This window comes from Tamandua tetradactyla, chromosome 14 (genome assembly GCF_023851605.1).
Source record: "Tamandua tetradactyla isolate mTamTet1 chromosome 14, mTamTet1.pri, whole genome shotgun sequence".
In the NCBI taxonomy this organism is placed as follows: domain Eukaryota; kingdom Metazoa; phylum Chordata; class Mammalia; order Pilosa; family Myrmecophagidae; genus Tamandua; species Tamandua tetradactyla.
The window spans coordinates 56,237,851-56,251,456 of record NC_135340.1 but is presented as its reverse complement, the minus strand read 5'-3'; the positions used below and the strand labels follow the sequence as shown (position 1 = coordinate 56,251,456).

The 13,606-nt window shown below is 45.4% G+C and overlaps 1 protein-coding gene across 3 annotated transcripts in view; it reads right to left on the bottom strand.

Moving 5' to 3' along the window:
• The window catches only part of CAPN3 (calpain 3), a 79,542-nt gene that overhangs the window by 17,837 nt on the left and 48,099 nt on the right, over positions 1–13,606 (bottom strand). For 2 of the 3 annotated variants that reach the window (XM_077127573.1, XM_077127574.1), the window contains exons 3-10: positions 12,378–12,496; positions 10,696–10,829; positions 9,332–9,500; positions 8,360–8,500; positions 6,513–6,596; positions 5,543–5,628; positions 2,130–2,207; positions 923–1,083 (exon numbers count right to left, since the gene is read on the bottom strand). In XM_077127573.1, the coding sequence (XP_076983688.1) occupies positions 923–1,083; positions 2,130–2,207; positions 5,543–5,628; positions 6,513–6,596; positions 8,360–8,500; positions 9,332–9,500; positions 10,696–10,829; positions 12,378–12,496 (972 nt within the window). The remainder of the gene's footprint in view (positions 1–922; positions 1,084–2,129; positions 2,208–5,542; positions 5,629–6,512; positions 6,597–8,359; positions 8,501–9,331; positions 9,501–10,695; positions 10,830–12,377; positions 12,497–13,606) is intronic. The other variant, XM_077127576.1, reaches the window with a different exon arrangement.

The following is a 13,606-nucleotide window of genomic DNA, read 5'->3' as shown; positions in this document are numbered from 1 at the left end:
GCATATTCATCATCATGATCATTTCTTAGAACATTTACATCAATTCAGAAAAAGAAATAAAAAGACAACAGAAAAAGACATAAAACAAAAACAGAAAAAAAATTATACTTACCATATCCCTTATCCCTCCCTTTCATTGATCACTAGCATTTCAAACTAAATTTATTTTAACATCTGTTCCCCCATTATTCATCATTATTCCATATGTTCTACTCGTCTGTTGATAAGGTAGATAAGGAGAGCATCAGACACAAGGTTTTCACAATCACACAGTCACACTGTGAAAGCTATATCATTATACAATCATCTTCAAGAAACATGGCTACTGGAACATAGCTCCACATTTTCAGGCACTTCCCTCCAGCCTCTCCACTACATCTTGGATAACAAAGTGATATCTACTTAATGCGTAAGAATAACCTCCAGGATAACCTCTCAACTCTGTTTGGAATCTCTTAGCCATTGACACTTGATTTTGTCTCATTCCATTCTTCCCCCTTTTGGTCGAGAAGTTTCCCCCAATCCCTTGATGCTGAGTCTCAGCTCATTCTCCCTTCCCCTTCGCTTTCTACATCACCCCCATGTTTCCTCCCTTAAACAGTTCTCACATCTGCCCTCTCCCCTCCGCCTCTGCTGAAGATCATCTCTGGCTTGAACCATTGCAGTAGCTGCTCACAGGGGCCTCCAGGTCCTTCCTCAATCTCACAGAGAACTGTTCTCAGACAGTTTCCTGCTTAAAAGGTGCTACTGGCTCCCTATTGCAAACGCTATTGCACAGCAGCTTCCTTCTTAGTCAAAGGGGAAGAGTTTCATAAGATAATCTATGTCCAGAACTCAGAAGAGACTCGATAAGTTATCATCAGTATTATGCTCCCTAGAGCCTGTTCTGCTTGCACTCTTCCCCACCAGGCGCGTGTCCCACCTGGGAAGTTGCGGCAGCCTCCAGCGGAGCAGCCCCTCACCCAGCGGCCCTCGTTCACGGACACTGTCCAGGTCTGGAGCTTGTCAGACTCCAGGGCGTCGGCAGTGAGGTTGCAGATCTCCAGCTTCGTGAAATGGTAGATGAAATCATCATATGACATCCTGAGAAGTTGGAAGAAGAGAGAGACCCATGTGGAAGCAGATGGGGAGAGGATGAGAAATGTAAGGCTACCAGCCTCACGCAGCACAATAAATAGCTCAGAGAAGTTTGGTCGAAGTCCCAGATAGAATTCAACCCTTTGTTTTTGTTTTTTAACATTTTTTATTGTGAAAAAAACATATATATAAAAAAGCAATACATTTCAAAATATGTTTGAACAAGTAGTCATAAGACAAATTTCAAAGTATGGTATGGGTTAGAGTCCCATAATCCAGGTATTTCCTTGCAGCTGCTCTAATACACTGGAGACTAAAAAGAAATACCAATTTAACGATTCAATACTTATACTCATTTGTTAAATCTATCTTCTCTGTTACAATTCCTCCTTCTCCTTTGATCCTTCTCCCAATCTTTAGGGATATTGGCAGCCCTTTGTTTTATAGACTAAATGCTGTCAAATCCGATGAATTCACCCCAAACTGTCATCTCTTCCAGTAATGACTCCAACTGAGGCATCCTTGAATGGGAAAACATGGCAATTCAATTCTCCAAAAAGCTACTGCACCCCCATGCCAGTGAGCCCAGGCACAGTGGCAGGTACAGAGAAAAGAAGTGAGGATAGGAACAGAAAGACAATTAAGCAAGCAATTTTAAGGGTGAGGAATATCACACCTTAATATTAATTCTGAGGGAATTAATTATTAGTTCTGAGGGAATTTAGGGCCTCCCTTAGAAAGTTCCCTCTAAACAAAGACTTGAAGGCTGAATAGAAATAATCCGAGTGAGGGCGAGAGTGAGAATGGTTTGGGGTAAGCAGGGTCAGTAGAGCTTTCTAGGCCCAGAAAGGCTGGGGAGCAATTCTGTCCGGAGCAAGTGTGTGGTTTCCTCTCAAAACGTCATCTCTGGGCCGCTGGCTGGAGGAGAAGAACAGGGCCCAAATCTGCCATGGGCTGGAGTCTGATGGCCTCAGTCCAGGGACTGAGGTTTGGGACTCCAGCTCCTTGCCCCATGCCTGGCCCTTCTGGGTCCTCCTGGATCCTGGACTCACCAGAATTCTCCGTCCTCGGTGACCTGGTGCTGCAGACGGGCCTTCTCATCTTTGTCCACAAAGCTCCAGTCGTTCCACCTGGGAGAAAATGGATAAATCAGGGAAAGAGGAAGAAGGGAAGGCCTGCTGTAGGTTGGGGCAATGGGTGTCAGAAATACAATGAAGTTGAAGGAGCGTTATTAACTAGAAAGCTGTGGAGTTGTCCCTCTCCAAACTGCAGCCAGTGGGAACCACCAAAATTCATATCTACTCTTTTTTCCTCCATTTAAAATCCAATAATTGCTTCCCACCACCCTCAAGATTAAGAATAAATGGAATCTTCTGTCCTTCTTCACGCTTTAAAGTTAAGAGTTGGCCTCTGGACAGCTAGATACCCCACTAAAGTTGAACTGACAATTCTGTGAAGTACAAAACTCATGCTAATTTTTTAAGATAATTTCGTTTTGTGGTTGGAAATTCAGCGAAATCACATAACTTTCCTGCAGAGAGTGGATTATGTTATATATAGGAATGAATCTGGCTTTAGAATTATTAACCCTCTTGATATCAACATGGGGCTCCTTTCTAAGCACTAGTAGCCAAAAACTGAAAGCTAAATGATAAAAGTTTATTTTTTAGAAATGTTTCAAGTTTGTAAGTGTTTTTAAGTCACACTCATTAAGGAACTCAGTAGAATTTTATTTAATTGGAAAAAATCAATCCATGATGCTTATGCAGTAAATATAAGATAAATACTACCTAAGAAAACTAACCTGTTTGGAAACATGGCTGTGTTACAAGGGAATTTTTATTTTCATTTCTATGGCATATATGTGACAAAGAGGGGAAACATAAATTGCTTAGAGAAGTAAGCAAAGTAAGAAAGTCACCATATTTTGATAGTTGGTATTATTTACATACATGCACAAAATCAGGGCCAACCAATGTTAACACAAAATTTAAGGGCATGGTGAGTAAAGGACAGCATTTCTGAGGCATTTTGAGTAATAGATCAGTTTGTGGTTTTCAACAGCTGATGGGTATTTTCCATGTTTTGAAACTATATGAATTTGGGAAAATGACTTCATTCAAGGTAGAATTATACTTGAGGCCTGTGGTTGTAAGTTGCCAGAAAAAAAGGTGTTTGTGTATGACATATGTTGTATGTTTTGACCTCATGGATAATTATTTTCATTTATAGATGATAATTCTGAATTCTCAACTTTGACAATTGGATTTTTGCTTTTGAAGGGGTCTTACAATGGAACTAGGACTCATTGTTTGGGGTCTTATAACAGGCATTATCTCTATGGATTTGAACAGGTTTAGTCTAGTTAAGCCATAAATGTCAACCTGTATAAGTATTTTGATTAAAGAATTTTTCTATTAAAAAAAAAAAAAGAGGCTCCGGAAATAGATAATCCAGGATTCCAATTTAATAACAGTATGTAATTATATAACCTTGGGCAAGTCACTTAACCTCTCTCAGCTTCTCTTTCCTCAACTACAAAAGGGAAATAATATCACCTCCTCACAGGGCTATGATGAAGATAAATGAGATAATTCATGCAGACCTTTTAGCACACTGCCTGTCATTTTATATGGAAGTGTCTAAGTTAGGAAAGAGACCAAGCATCCTTTCTCTAACCACTTCAGGAAACAGCCTGGCATTGTGTTTCTAAAGGCTTGAATGGGTCATACACATTCTTTTTCCTGAAGAGGGAGGAGGAAGGAAGTAGAATGCATTGGTATTTCAGGCTCACCAATGAGGAGTAAACTAAACAGGGTCAACCCCAGCAGACTGGGGGCTTGAGGAAAGGCTTGGAGTCGGGAGTTCTGGAGGGAACATGGAGAGTCCTGAGCCTAGAAGGAGGACCAGTGTGTGTGTTTTGGGGGTTGGGGGTTTTCTTTGACTGATGAAGGGCTGAGCCCCTGCCATGGAAGCGTCGGTAGGAAGCGGGTTAAGGCAGAACATGGAGCTCAGAGGCTGGAGAACTGAGCGAGGGTTCCTGTGGGTGACTAGCAACTGATGGGGCACTCAGGGCCTTCAGGGAGCAGAGAGCCCGGTCCAGACGCTGCTTCATCCAGGAAGACCTTTACCACTCTTCCCATCCCACCCCAAACTGGGTGAGGGGTCCTACCTGTTTGTTCTTTAAGGTAGCATTTGTTTCACTTAATTGTGTTGGTTTGTCTGTCCTTCCCACTGACCCTCAAGTCCACCAGGCAGGGCTTGTGTCTCTGTGTTCATTTCTAAGTCTCTGGCCAGTACCATAGGGCCTGGCACACGTCAGCAGTGAGGAAGTGAGGGGTTGTTGGGTGGATGGTGAAGGAATGTGGGTGACTATCGGCAGGTGGCAGAGGGGACCCCAGAGCCAATCTCTTATCCCAGTCTATTGAGGAAGGCTGTTTGTTTACAGAATATCCCCTGTATCTAGACCTGCGCCTGCTATTTAGTAGGTGCTCAATAAATACTTGCTGAGTGAATGAATGACTGAAGGAACCAGCAATTACAGGGCATTGGGGTAGAGGTCAGCACAGGGGCTGAAGGGCACACACAGGACACAGGCCACTCTGTCCTATCTGGGTGTGACCTTCTCAGGTACTGAGACCCACCATCCCCCTCTTGGGAATAAAAGAGGAGCTTATGGGGTAGTCTACCATTCACTAAAGGAAATCAGGAACCAGAGACTGGGGTGGGACTGTAAAGTCTTTGTATATTTTCTGGATCTTCATAACAAATTCCTTATGTTTTTTTATTGTTTTATATTTCTCCTATACTATATCCCTCAGGGATAACCAGTAAAATTCTTTAAAAGGACATGTTTGCTCATCTACAGGGACAGCCACAGAGAGGAAAACTTGGCACTGGCCTAATACTCTTCACATGTAATCACATTTACTCCCAACAACAGTACAGGAGGTAAGTATTTCTATTGTTCCCATTTTACAGATAAAGCAACAGAGACTTCAAGAAGGGACGTCATAGTGTTCTCGCCTGCCATGCCAGAGACCCAGTTTCAGTTCCTCATCCTATCCATGTAAAAAAAAAGAAAAATTTGTCTGTTCAAAAAGTATGAAGATCAACTTTCTCATTTGTCCACTATTAAAGTTAATATATCAGAGAGAAAAAAAAAAAAGAAGGGAAGTCATCTGCCCAGTTTGGGCCCCTGTATTCTAAAACTCCCTCTTGTCTGGGCCTAACCCATGCCTTCTAGAATCTTTGCTTTCCAGCCAATGGACATGAGCAAGCTCTCTGGGTCCCTGATTCCCCTGGCTTCACCCTCTGTCCTTCCTTGGAGCCCCTGTTCTCTGCTGATCACTGGTTTTCAGGGTGATTTCAGGCCAAACATTTGGAAGTACTCTCACGGCTCAGTACCCAATCCAGTCTTGCTCTAGGTCCTGTTGTCCCCCACCTGAGAGGTATCCCCACCTACCCATCACTCCAGGAGCCAGTCCACTCCACCTGGCCCCAAGGGTTTCGCAGCCGCACCAGCTTCACTTTCTCATTCTTGAACAGGACCTTGGTTGGACAAAGAGAAAAATCTCTGAAGCTCAGGAACCTCTGGAAAGGGGGTCTTCTGCCTTGCCCCAAGGGCCAGGAAGGGGGTGGGGGAAGACCACGTACAGGAGACTGTCCTCCCTGGTCTTAGTCAAGGAGACTAATCAGAAGCTCTCTATGGAATAGGGGCTTGGACTTAAGGGGTAAGAGCCTTAGCACTCAGTCTGCAGGAGTCATGGAATGGGCCATTACCCCTCCATCCTCTAGGAAGTGATTTTCCCAGGGAAAACCCTGCCATTATGAACTTTGTAGGGAGGGGATAAGAATCCCAGCACATTAGATGTCTTTGTGTGAATCAGAAAAAGCACTCCTGCTCTCAGGAGTTACAGAAAGAAGCTCTTTCTAGATGGACCAATTAGTAAAAGGTACCCCTTCTTCAGTCAGCTGCAATGGGCTGATGCAGCAGATTGCCCCCCTGTGCCCATCCTCTTTTGGGCCACTACCTGCCCAGTGCACAATAGGCCTGACAAGGTTCCCTTTTCCTGCGTGACCCAGTAAAGCACAAAAGTTCCAGAGGAGCAAAACATTGTGACTGAACAGAAAGAGAAGAAAAAGCATGAAAATGACTACGTATCAACAGAGTGACGCTTCTACTAGTTCCTTGTAAACGTTTGGAAAATTGCCACCCTTAGCACCAAAAACAAAGATTAACTGAGCACCATCTTGATGGGCCCTCTCCAATCTCAGGTACTCTATTTGGACCTTCTGTGTATCCCCAGATTGGAGGCAAGCTCTGCCAATAGTAAACAAGCAAAGAAAGTTAAGTCCTGATTTCAGGAGGCACCTGCATTTGGGCCGTGGTCCAAGTGACTCCCCAAGCCCTGCAAAGTCCTGGCCAGACTCACCTCCTCCAGCCCAGTGACCGAGTAGGCGTGACCTTTGACCAGCCCGCAGGCCATTCTTGTCTCATACTGAACGGGAACAATTGTCTGTGGAGCAAAGACCAGTCTGTCAGGGATTGGGAAAAAGTTCTGCTGCCTGGAGATGAAGTTCATATTAAATCATTTTCCAGGTTTTACGAGGAAAAGGACTACTCCATGCCCTGAAGGTGTGTCTAACTGACCACGAGCATCCTCTCAATGGCCCTTTAAGAAAGTCAAGACACAGCCCCTGAGGAATAGTTTTCCTGAAGCTGACCACTCTGAGAAGACTCTGTTCTCACCATCAGAGAGCAACTTGGATGCCTGGATGTGAGTGACAGTGTCCCTGCCCCACCTTCCTGGACCCCTTAGGGAAGAAGGGAGACAGACAGAGGCTGCTCTGGACCTTGGGCTCCTCCTTTCCCTAAACCCGGGTTTACTATTCCTGAAGTACAGGATTTAGCATTACTGGAAGAGATAGAGGGTGAGAAAAGTGATTAGATGAAATATATAGATCTAACCTTTTTTCTTCACATCCTATCACCTCCTCCATATCTACCTGCAACATGATATTCAAGAAAGCAGGCAGCATACCCGGAGAAAGAATTCTGAGGAGGCCAGAGGGGTATTCTGCTCAGATCTGACTACACCTAAGGGTACAGGGGAAGTGCTTCCATTTGCAGAAATTTCCAGGTTGCAACACAGAGGATTCTTAGCAGAGGGTATAGAATCACCAAAGTCCAATAAGCCTAGGCAGGATCTCTGTGACTCTACTTTGCCTAGTAACATAACTGCTTTAAGAGAAACTTTCCCAGAGTTATGCTTGGCTGTGGAATTCCTGGAGCCTCGGGTAAAGGATGTGGGTGGGCTTCTGGCATCTCAGTCCCTCCAGATCTTAGTTCACTGACGACCTAACCATGCAGAATGGAAAGGGTAAGGGAGGGGCCAAGACTCTCACTCAACCTGGTTCCCACGCCTAGGAAGCCACTTGACATGACACTTTTGGCATTGCCTATATAGGCCTAACATGTGGCCTAGAGATTCCACTGCTGAAATATGTCTTATGGAAATGACCATGGATGTACACGAAGATGTATCTAGAAGGATGTTCACTGTAGCATTTCAGAATAATAACCAAACATTGTTTAAAAGAGAAAACCACCTAATTTTCCAATAATAGGGTGTTGGGTGAGTAAATTATGAAAAGTTGGAATATTGTGATACCACTAACAACATTTATAACATAATTCTTATTGACACATTAAGAATATTTAACTAGGGAAGGCAAACTACAATGGGGTGCATTCAGTGTGACAATATTTTTAAAATGAAAATATAAATTGTATGTAGAGAAAAAATCCAGGAAGGACATATACCAAATGTTAAGTGATTATCTTTAGATGGGGAATGTATGGCGTGGTATCTTTCCTCTGAAAGTTCAAGAATATATGGTACTTTATTTTGTTCACTGCTGGAATAGTGTATGGCGCATAGTAGAAGCTCAATAAATATGTGCTGAATGAATAAACGGGTGAATTAAAAGGGGGGAAATATGTTAAAATAAATGAAGTCTCTTTTGTATTTCTGCCTGTTAATTTCTTGTCAGAAAAACTATCTGGACCATAGAGTATGAAGGAATTTTCCAAGCATTGGCTCTCCCACCTTCTTTAGCAACCTTGGGGGAGAGCAACTTATTCCAACCCAGAGTCCTGAAAGGCCCTGGGTTGGTGTCTGTGTATATGACGCTGCCGTGGGGAGGGGTCTGACACTGAGAGGACAGGGACATGCAGGTGGAAGGGATGGCCAGTCCTGAAAATTGGTGGTGTACACACCCGGGTTGGTCTGTCATCTGAGCCTGTGATGATGTCTGAGTCCCTCAGCCGCGAATTATCCATATTCCTCACCATCCGTGCAATCAACTCCCCCATGTTCAGACCAGAAGGAGAGGTCCCATAGGTCATATTCGTCCCATCCTGAGGCCCGAGGGGGAGGTTGGGGACAGTTCAGGAAAGGGAGAACAAGCAAACAAAGGGGGGTGGAAAAGGAAGAAGACAGCAAGGAGGAAGCAGACAGACAACAGAAAAGAGGAGAGATAAATAGAGCATGAATGGAGAAAAGATGGAGAAAAGTGATACAGAAAGAAAATATTCATCCATTTAGTTATGCTACATGATCTTCCCAAGCTTTCCTATCGATTGGGAATGTTGGGAGAGGAAGAAGCAGGAATACAGCATGGGGGGGCCCCTTCTATTTCCATTGCTGATACATTGGAAGGTATGTCTCCTGGAACTCAGACCATGGCCCAGCCATGGTCTGCCATTTCCATACTTCTCTCCTTGGCTCTTTCTCAGTTCACACCAACAAGAAGGGGCTACAGGCTGAGGTTCTCTTAGGATAACAACACAAAGTTCATATCCTTTGGTCCTTATGCACCAAGTAAGGGATACGGTCAAAGTCCCTGCCTGGAGGCTTTCTTAGGGAGATGGAGAGCTCAGGTCCATAGCCATGTATGTGCTGGGCCTGAGAAACATGGAAAGAGAGGCCAGCACAGCATTAGTCTCTGGACCTTCCACCTAAATCCCAGTGCTTGGAATGTACTTGCCCAGTCCTTTTATAGAAAATCCCCATGCACAATTCTACCTTGAGAAATTTCCAATTTTCAAAGTAGAGAGCCAATTCCTGTTTCCTAAAACAAAACATTTCACCCTGTTTCAGAAGAAAGCTCTCTACTGCTGTTTTCATTTGGTAAAGGGCTTCTTGATACTTGATAGCTCCCTGTCCTGCATCCCACACCCCAAACTTACATCAATGGAGCAGCCCATAAGGGAGCCTCTCTCGATGGCTTTCTTCATGATCTTATACATCTCTCTAGGAGAATCCTTGATATCAAAAAATTCTGTCACCCCTCCTGTGAAGTCCTCCATGGCCTCTGTGGTATTCCCACCTTTCAGGGCTTCATAGGAACCGTGAAGCCTTGGAGAGAAGATAAAGACCAATCTGGAATCACAGGCTTCAAGGAAACATGACCCAGGTACTTTTGCTATTAGAACTTTCCTCTTGAGTTCTGTGACATTCTCTCATCCTTTCCTATTCTCAACAATCCTATGAGCTAATGATACTATGATTCCCGTTCTTTGCCATGAAGAAACTGAGCTCAAGAGGTTAAGTGACGCACCCAAGGCCACAGAGAACCAGAAGCACTGGGATCAGAACCCAGGTCTTCCTATTTTTTGATAATTCTATTTCCACTATACCCCTGTGCTAATTTGAAACTATTGTGTAGCCTAGAAAAGCCATGTTCTTTAATTCTGATTCAATATTGTTGGGTGGGATCTTTTTTAGTATGTTGTTTCCATGTAAATGTGACCCACCCATTAAAGGTAGGGTTGCTCACTTGAGTCCTTTAAGAGGGAATCATTTTGGAAGAGGCTTCAGAGCCAATAGAAGTGACAGAGCCCACAGAGCCCACACGAGACCCAGACATTTGGAGATGCAGAAAGAAAAAGTCCCTGGGGAAGCTGTTTGAAACCAGAAGCCAAAGGACCAGCAGATGCCAGTCACGTGCCTTCCTAGCTGACAGAGGTGCCATGACTGTTGGCCTTTCTTGAGTCAAGGTATGGGCCTCTGGATGCCTCAGTTTGGACATTTTTATAGTCTTAGAACTGTAAACTTGTAACTTAATAAATTCCCTTTACAAAAACTGCTTCATTTCTGGTGTATTGCATTCTGGTATATTGCATTAGCAAACCAGAAGCACCCCATACCTCAAGGCAGGGTCACATTAAAGCCATTTGTAGCTAGGGTATATATTCCAAGATGAGAGACAACATGGTTTTGTTAACATACTATAGGCTCATCAGGTTGAATCAAGCAAGATCCTGGGTTCTGAGCGCCAGAGACACCATACTCTGACCTGAGACTTGCAATGCCACCAGGGCTCGCTTTGGAAAATAAAGCTAATACACACAATTTCTACTCTGAAGTGTTTTTAGTTATAGCTGTTTACTGCCTGAACCTGTCCTTCTCTGATTTCGTGTCACAGCTGAACGCATATGCATACACATATGCACATACATAGACAAAAACATCCTGCTGTGAATAAGATCTTGGTTTTGCAGCCACCCTCCTCACCGCTAACCCTTCCTCACATTCCAGCGTGTCACCTTACTTAGCATAGGCCTTCTCCAGCAGAGCACTCCAGAACTCATTGTGGTGGTTGGATTTGGTGAAAACCAGTTGATTGTTGTAAGTCGGAAGACAATCATCAATAACCACGTCCACCCAGTCTCCATAGCGCCAGAACTGCACGGAAGTGTCAAGCACAGAGTCACATCCTCGGTTTACCATTGGCAAGTGTGTCCTACTCTCACATTCCTCAGAGGTCTCTCTGATCCCAAAGCAGTACTGTTTCCTGTTCTGGGTTTGAGGAGTGTGACTCTATCTCTAATAACTGTGAGCTCCTTGAGGGGAAGAAGTGAGTTTCATACCGTGTTGTCTCTTCAACAGGGTCCAGACCAGCCCAGTACTAGGTATGGTCAGGTCTCGGTGAATATCTTAGGACTTGAGATTTTCATTCCCCTGCTTAGTAGGTCTGGGGTGGGGTCTGGATTTCAGTGTATTTTTAGGCACCCCAGATGATTCTAACGTGCAGCAGGAGTCGAGAACTAGTGATCTAAGTGAAGGTGTTGTATCCACATTTATGTATGTCTTGATGACAAATTATAAAGTAGAAATTGCCGCTGGAAAAAAAAAAGGACGGCAATGGAAGAGAAAGTGACCCAGGACATACTCTAGCTGTAGCAGGAATGTTGTCCAGTGATTTCAACTCTGGATGTTCTTTTTTGAACAAATCATTTTTAGCTGAAGAAGGCCAAATGTAGTTTAATCTCCTTTCCAATGGCACTTTCTCCCTTATTGAAAAGAGGGCAAAAATCTCAGTCCGGTCTTTGTATTTACAGGGAGTACCCCACCCTGGCACAACCCTTTAGATATCAGAGGGAAAACAGCATCTCGATGGCACAGGGAAGAAACAAGACTCAGAGCCTGTCTGCCTTGCCCGTGTTCAGAGGGCAGCGGAATGCTGTGTGGGAGTGTCTAATGAGAAGACTTCTTCTGAGGCCTTCCGTCCTGAGTTAGAATATCATCAGCTACATCAACTGATGAATTGGGTCAGTCTTGGGACATTCAGGGGCCTTCAGGGCTGGAGACAGACGGACTCCTCAGAACCCCACTATCTGCAGCATCTCACATGTGGGGTTACTTTGGTTCTGGGCCAGCACAAGGACGTGGCTCCATGGCAGCAGAATTTGGACCCAGAAAATTTCTGGTGGCTGAATTGATTCTGGAATCAAGAGATTCAGTTCGGGGTCAAACCGGAAGCCTGGCCCCCAGTTTAACCAGACTTTTTCTTCCAGGGCCTAGAATTGGTGAGCGGTCTAGCCCTGCCTGAAAGAGAAGGAAGTTACCAGGAGCTGCAGCTCTTGGACTGGGGATTTCTTTACAGCCCTGAGCGCCTGGATTCCCAAGGCTAACACCTTAGGAACACACTTGAAAAGGGCTGCAGGCAATAACGCAGCAGCCAGCCAGCTGGAGAGGCAAAAATAGATCCATGTTCCAACAAAGAAGATGACCTCCTGCATTTCTGGGGCATAGCGGAAGGTTTGCTGGGTGGAGATAAACAACTTCCTTCCTCACAGGCTTGAGGCTTTGCTCGGGGTGGGGGGGCACTGTCCACTGTCGCGGATGGGAGGGTGGGTGGAGCCTTTCCTGGGACAGCTGGTAAGTCAAGGCCAGAGAACAGTCGTGGGTGGACTGCGGCTGGCCCCCTTCACCCCCCTCCCCTCACCTCACCTGAAAATGGAAGATCCCCGCGTAGTTTTCAGTGAAAGTCTGATCATGGGGTATGACTCTGAAAAGCAGCCGCTTGTTCAGAGTCAGGCAGGCAATGGCTGCGAGAAACCAGCAGTCCCCTGCAAGAAAACACAAGCAGAGCTGGGGCCTGCACCTCTGCCAAGGGAAATGACCCAACCCCACCAGCTGTTCTAGTTCCCTCAGGAGCTGAAATTCACTTAGTGCTCACTTTCCTACTTCCAGCTCCGACCTCACAGAGGAGTCAACCCTAGCACAGGAGATTTTAGCAGGAGTTCTTTGACAGGGTGATGAACAGGGTAACTTATTCCCTCACAAGTGGAAAGGTTTCCTAAGGGCTACAGGAAACTCCTCCCTCTGCATTGTAAACTAGTTTCCTTTTTGGACCTCAATGGAGACAGAGCAGTAGGTTATGGTATCAGATCGTTCTACCTAACACCTGTAGGAAATTCTCCCTGCCCCCTACCCCAGCAATGCAAGTCCATGTCCCCTTGCGATCTCAGCAGAGAAGGACGTCATCAGCTGAGCAGATTTGTAATTGCAGGGAAAGCCAGGGGGGCAGATGCCCTGGACCAGCCTACAGGGGGTACTAAGATACTGCTGGCGATGGATGAGACGGAGACATTTTCTCATTCCTCAGACCTCCTTTCTGACAGAATTCAGCATGTTGTTGAGGTAACCCTTTGCTGTGTGTGCGTGTGTGTGAACACCCAAGGGGCACACGCGTGGTACATAGCCAGTCACAGAGCTGCCTCCTAAGGAGATGGGTGCAGTCTAAGCGGAAGGCTTTTGTTTGGCCGCATTACATATGCATCCTTGAGACTGGAAAGGGGAGGCTGCCAGCTGCCACCCTCCCTCTCCCCCTCCTCCCCGCCCCAGCCTCCTCCTCTGAAACAGTGGATTGGCTTGAAGAGCCCAGACTATTGGCTTGTCCAGGGACCCAGCCGGCCGGCCCCCTTCCCTCACATGCAGGAACGCAGAGCATCCTCAGCCGCGCCTTCTGGGACCAAGTGAGTCCAATTCCTTTCATTTGGTTTTGGGTGCCCTTTTGCCTCAAGTTTTAAATGGGTTCTATTGACATTCTCTCTAACTTTACTTCATGGGACTTCCCAGCACTCCACACCCAAAGATAACACTTCCTGAACAAAAGGCTGAGAGAGGGAAGCTGGTGGAGCAGCCAAGCTGACCAATCAAACAGAAAATTGGATGCT